Raw genomic sequence first — 6229 nt, 5'->3', positions numbered from 1 at the left:
TAGTGGGACCCCGGTGGATCCCTAGGGATGGTACAGGGATGACAAATCCCTAAGGATTTGAGAGGGACATCGATGGAAAGGAGGCCCTAAAGGTGGCCTCTTTAGGGACCCCTTGGGGAATGCACAGGGATGGTTCTAGGACAAGAAGCCCTTAGGACTCCTCAGGGATGGCGTTTCCTTGAACATCCTTGAGGATAAGGAAACCCTAGGGACTTGCGTAGGGCGTCACAAATATGGGAAGGACTCCCCAGGGATTCCATAATGACTCCCTAGGGATTTTGATGGATCCAAAGTAGTCCCTAGGGGTTCCTACCTCACATCCCTCCTCCATCCCCAAATCCATCAGGGACCCAACTTGCCTTCCCTGCCCGCCGTATTTTTATTTCCTCTCCACTGAATATCCCCCTGCTGCCCCGCCGCTCATCCCTTTTGAGTCCCTCCGCGATGACAGCCCGACAGCCCATGGACATCTCGACTCAACGACTCGTCCCGGGGGCCTTTCCGGCGCATCACATTACCGATTCGATTCGCTCAGATGGGGCCCGGCCGACTGGACCGGCCAGTTCAACAGTTTGGTCGCGCTACCGATGCGCGCAGGACAGGGCCGTCGTCGCCGCGGCGCAACTTCCCGATTCCATCGACCATGCCCGTCTCCCATACTTGCGCCTTTCCCGGCAGTCCTGTTTCTGCATAGAGCGCGCCGCAAATCAAAATTATGTCGGGCTTGGCGCCTTTCGCGCTGACCTGCCAATAGGCTCAAGGCAGGGGCATCAACATGACCACATGCTAACGCAACGTTTCGAAAATTAGAGCATAGATCAAAAGAGGTAGGGAGGGGGAAAGTCATGATGAAACAGAAGGAATCGGGCGTTATGATTTACTCTATGGTCATTTTCAGGCGATCGGTGAATACAGTAGTGGAAATACATGGTCCAACCTGCGAATAACTATTAACGTTCGCCAGCTGGCATCTTGTCGAAACCTTCTGCTTGTCAGTCTGTCGGTTTTTTTGATGTGCACTCTTGGTGCACTGATTAATTGTCTTTCGTTCAGTATTCATGATAAGGATCCACTCTCTAATCTCTGAGGATCTATCTTTCTTTATGCATCTCAAGCTCACCTATGACGTGGCTTTCTCCTCTTTGGAATGACGATGGTTATGTTGTCCCAAGACAGGGACGGAGACACATCTCATAATAGTGCACATGATACTCATTGGAAGAAAACAATGTATCATCACGGAAAAGAACTTTGTTTTCTTTTAGCAATTACATTAACATGCTATGCTGCACTTCACAGTCCGTAAGTCGGAGTGTTTTTTCTCAGAATTCGAACTAGAGCAGCTGATTGATAGCTGACACTAGTTACTCTACCACGACTTGTCGAAGTGTTTGTTTTGGGTGTTTGATTCTTAATTAAATTTGACTTTATTCCTTAGACCGCCAAAGGTATCCAATGTCCCCACACCAGTGCCTTTTTTGAGGCCAAGTACTGTTGTGGATGATTTCTATACTGGTGAATTAAAAACAGCACTAGAAAAAATGCTTCTTTCCGAAATGTCATTTGTTATGTATTATGCCCCCTGGGATGCAGAATCACAAAGAGTACGATGGCATTTTGAAGCTGCAGCTCGCTATTTTCATAAAGAGGTGATTTTGATTTTACCAACACAATCTGATCAACATTATTTATGTTTTGTGAAAGATTGTCTCAATTTACATTTTATGTTATAGATATATTTTGCTGCTATTAATTGTTGGCAACCAGGAAGTGAATGCCGCCAAAACAACAAAATCTACACATTCCCTCTGTTAGTTTTAACACCTCAAAGATCTGGAGGTCAACAATATCGTGGAGTGCGTGAAGTTTCCCACATAATCCGTTTTCTTAAGACTGCCCTCAGACCTGTCAGTATAATCCACAACCAGACTGATTTGGCCTATAAACTCACTGAGCATGATGTAAGAAAATTTGTATGCCATAATTATTATTATTTTGCTTAGCCCTACCAAACAAAACCTTACACAATTCATGAAAATCTTTTTTCTCAGGCTGTAGTGTTGTGTAATTTGAACTTCCGAGACTATAAAGATGATGCGTCATTAGCATATAATATTTATTTTGAAGCAGCTCGAAAATTTTCTGATCAAGACCAGTTAAATGATATAGCATTCACTGTAGCTTTGAACCCAGATGGAAGTGAATTTGGAGAAGTGCCTGATGCAGCACTCATCCAAATATTTTTGTGGAATGAAACATTAACCTTTGTAAGTACCACTTTTACATGGTTTTTTTTTTTTTTCAAATTTAAAAATGTATACATTATTTCCTTCAATGTTTTTCATTTTTTTTTTTTTGCCATTCTTACAGAATACTTCTATTGAGTCTTGGTCTTCTGATTCCATAACTCAGTGGATTGTTAAAGTACTTCAACAAGCAACTGCTTGGGTCCAACCCCCTGGGGTTAAGTCTCTTACATTGTCTTCATACCTCAAAAGTGGACCAGTTTTGGTGTTGTTTACGCCTCGAAATCCATTACTTCGCCACGTGTACTACTATAACTTGGTAAGATGGCCATCCAAAAAAAAAAAAAAAACACCAAATAAAACATACTGAGTATGCCAATTTACAACTTCACATCTTTACTTACACTTTTGTTTTAGTTACGGGAAGTGGCATTCTCCTTTTATAACTGTGATGACAATGAGTGGGTAAACGAGCTAACTGATGCTGCTCAAATAGTAAGGCCAAGTAAGTTATGTACTATAGTTACTTGCTGTATAAGTTTCTGTCTCCTTTGTGGTAGCTTGAATTTACAATTTTGTAATCCATAATGGAAATGTTTCCAGGGATTCAACATCATTACAGAAAACTTCTACAATCATGTGCATCCTGGGCAAGAGATATTAATGAACGAGCTGGTGTGACACAAGTTTTTTCAATGAAACATGGTCAGTTGGACTCTGCGGCTACTTATGGCAATATCAGCAGAATCTGTTTGAATAACAAAGAGAAACCTTTGGTACCTCCTAGAGGTGGATTTGACTATGGTTATTGTGGCCTTTTAGATTATGGAGCAGATGTTCCAATGCAAGGTAATTGTAATTAGCTTCTCTCTTATTAGATCCATATCACGTACATATCCATTTTTTAATACCTTTAAGTGATAAATGTTTGTTTCTATGTTTTGTAGATGCAACCATTGAGGAAGAACCTATGTTCCGCAGGTTCTTTAATTATTTAGGTATAGTCAAAAAGCAGTCACCTGTATCACAGCGCCATGATTTTTCTCGCTTGCAGAAAATCAACAGTGCTATGTTCAATGGGTATGTTAATTATATGATAATATTGCAAAGACTGGATTGTCTTTATGCTTGAAAGGAAAAATGGACCCATATCTGCTCTTTTTGTCTTTTAAAGGTTGACCTCACAGATGACTGGGTTGGGTGACCATTTGTGGTCTGAGGAACTGCAACAGTGGGTAAAATTAGAGCGTTGTCGTCAGCTGCGTCATGCAAGACTTCTTGACAAACCATATTTTCCTGTTGAAAAGGAACTGGTAACATACCTATTTTAAATTCAGACGTACATTTTGTATATTCAGTTTTTGACCTACCACTGGCACATTCTTCTTTCATTGTAGGAGGAAGGGGATCAAGGTATCAAAGGACTTAGATGCTCAGGAAATAAAACACTTTCTTTTCTTGCCTTTGACTCCCTACAACTGCACCACTTTGCTGAACGATTAGGAGTGGACGTATTGCACCGCAAAGACAAAAGTGCAGTCTTAATTGTGGATCCACAGGTGAGGAAACCTGTCTTTGGTTTACAGAGTAAATGCCTGTCATTTATTGGAAACAATCATATTGTAATTAATGCCTGTCATTTATTGGAAACAATCATATTGTAATTAATGTAATTTATTCCAGGCTGAAACACAGTATCTTCTCCAAGGTGAAATTAATAAAGTAACATTAACAAATTTCATAAAAGATTACGTATCTGATAAATTGCCAAGATGGCATCGCACTGCTAATACACAGCCCAGAGCACATGATTTTACTTTAGGGCCAACACAAACCATACATCTATCTCGCTATAATGCTCGTAATCCTGATGAATGCAAAGAAAATGTAGTTTGTGTAGAGGAGCTGAACTTTTCTAATTTTAAATCAAAAGTGCTAGAAAATAAAAAGGTAAGCCTTAATTACAAAATGTGATTTTATTGGTATTTTTATCTCTTTTGCGAGTTTTGTTTGTATGGTTTACCACTAGCTTTCTTTTAATTTCTGTATCCTCTTACCTTCTTTTTGTGCCTCCTTATAGAATGTAGTCCTGCTTTACTACACTCCATATTGTGCATTTTGTAGTGCAGTATCTCATGTCTTTTTGACAGTTGCTCATACACTCAAATCAGTGAGCACATTGAAATTTGCACGAATAGATGGAGACAACAATGATCTACCCTGGGAGTTTACAGTACATCGTTTTCCTAGTATACTTTTCTTCCCATCACGTTTGTAAGTTCCTGAATTTTTAAAACTCTTATAGGCATTTTTATCAGACTGCCTAAGAAATATTTTACCTACTTTTAAAATTTGCAGGAAGTCTGATAGTTACATTTTTCCTGCAAGTACTGAAATCACTGTCCAAAACCTAGTACAATTCATACTTTCAAATTTGACTCCAGAAGAAAGAGTATGGGCCTTGTTGGTTGTGTGTGAAAAAGGAGCAAAACGTCAACCTCTGTCTTTTCAGGTGAGTCAGTTTTGTGTTAGAGAATGATCCACTTTCTACAATATTACTTAATTCTCTAATTTAATGTTTCAGGACCAACTGAGTGTGGAAAAATGTATGACCCAGGTAAAGATAGAGGTGCTTCAATCAGCTAGTCAACTAGTCAACAAGTATAGATATCTTGTTGTTAACTTTGGAGAGGGTCCAAACAATGAATCAAGTCAAGCCCTAAGAAGATCTTTGCAAAGACAACTTGCTGCACGCCTACGTTTCTTCAGGCATGCGACATCAACTCTCATGTCCGTTTCATTTCCAGCCTATGGTCACAATAGACTGACTGTAGTCAGGGATACCCTGAAGCAAATTCGTGAAGCATTCCTACAATTACAAGACATTCAAAGTCAACTTGCATCACCTAAAACAGTAGGTATGGAAGAAATATTGAAGTTGAATGTTGACTTAAATGATGTTAATGAGAAACTTCGCAGTTTAAACAATACTATTGAAACCAACCAAATTGGAACTGATTCTAATACTTCACATTCCCAAACAAAAGATGAGCTATAAGAGGACTGATGTTAATTATATTGTATTTTTATTTATTGTGATATGCTATGATTAATGCTGTAAAGCTAAGTACTTAATTTAAGCCGACCAACAACATTTGACCTAACTTGGATGAGAGCTGATGGCAACTTAATATGGGTTCATTTTGATGCTCCTCTATTTGCTTTATCTGTAGATTTATTATGAGAGCTGTTTGTGAGATGCTCTCTAAAATTCGTATTGAAAATCTAAATTTTCAGTGTAGCTGTTACTTTAAATCAAAACATTTGGACTTTGTATTTTACTCCATGAATGAAAAGAAATTTGGCTAAAGATTTCTGAATCAATATGTTTTATCGGTCTGGGTTTTTGTGCAATCTGTAGTGTTAAATATTTGTTTCCTGTTTTCGTAGATAAGAAAGTTGTTTAATTCTTAGCTTCTATGGGACTAAAGTGTGACACGCATAACATGTCAACATGTCCTCATTTACACGTACCTGGCAAATGTTTGGAGTCCGTGCCTTTGTTCTTTTAATTCTTATATCTGAGGAGAGAGAACTTAATTTCAATGATTTTTGAGTGCCACATTCTATTGTGTCCAAAAGCTCAGTAAACATGAATGACAGCAACTTTGAGGTATATTTATGGGTTCCTCTATTGTTGCTAGATTTTATATCTAGAGCATTTTGAAAGTGCTGTGAATGTATTTTTGTTGTTCTTAGAGAAATGCCCTATTTTTAATTGCTCTGATCACCCTGTCAGAATGTCAAACCATTCTTAACTGTATAGTTCTGTTTAATTGAGATGAAATGTAAAATAGGGTTACCATAGAAATGGTGGCTTCATTTGACTATAACTAAAAGTGAAATACTTAAATGACTTCTATCTAATCTAAATTTGGTTGTTGTAAACAACTCAGTGATTATCTCTTGAAGTGTAAATGCAT

General features: G+C 38.6%; 1 protein-coding gene across 1 annotated transcript; it reads left to right on the top strand.

Moving 5' to 3' along the window:
- Window positions 1–806: 806 nt before the first annotated feature.
- LOC113205612 (thioredoxin domain-containing protein 11) lies at window positions 807–6229 on the top strand (the record flags this gene model as incomplete). Its single annotated transcript, XM_026421300.2, is given in 15 exon segments — window positions 807–827; window positions 899–1302; window positions 1439–1649; window positions 1734–1961; window positions 2052–2267; window positions 2371–2565; window positions 2664–2751; window positions 2850–3095; window positions 3194–3326; window positions 3421–3559; window positions 3644–3805; window positions 3930–4196; window positions 4327–4520; window positions 4605–4758; window positions 4831–6229. Coding segments are annotated over 14 exon segments (2862 nt in total). The 5' UTR covers window positions 807–827; window positions 899–1147.

This window comes from Frankliniella occidentalis, unplaced genomic scaffold (assembly GCF_000697945.3).
Source record: "Frankliniella occidentalis isolate FOCC.00 unplaced genomic scaffold, Focc_3.1 Scaffold306, whole genome shotgun sequence".
Lineage (NCBI taxonomy): Eukaryota > Metazoa > Arthropoda > Insecta > Thysanoptera > Thripidae > Frankliniella > Frankliniella occidentalis.
The sequence above is the reverse complement of the archived record's forward strand: the minus strand, read 5'-3'. Positions and strand labels throughout refer to the sequence as shown.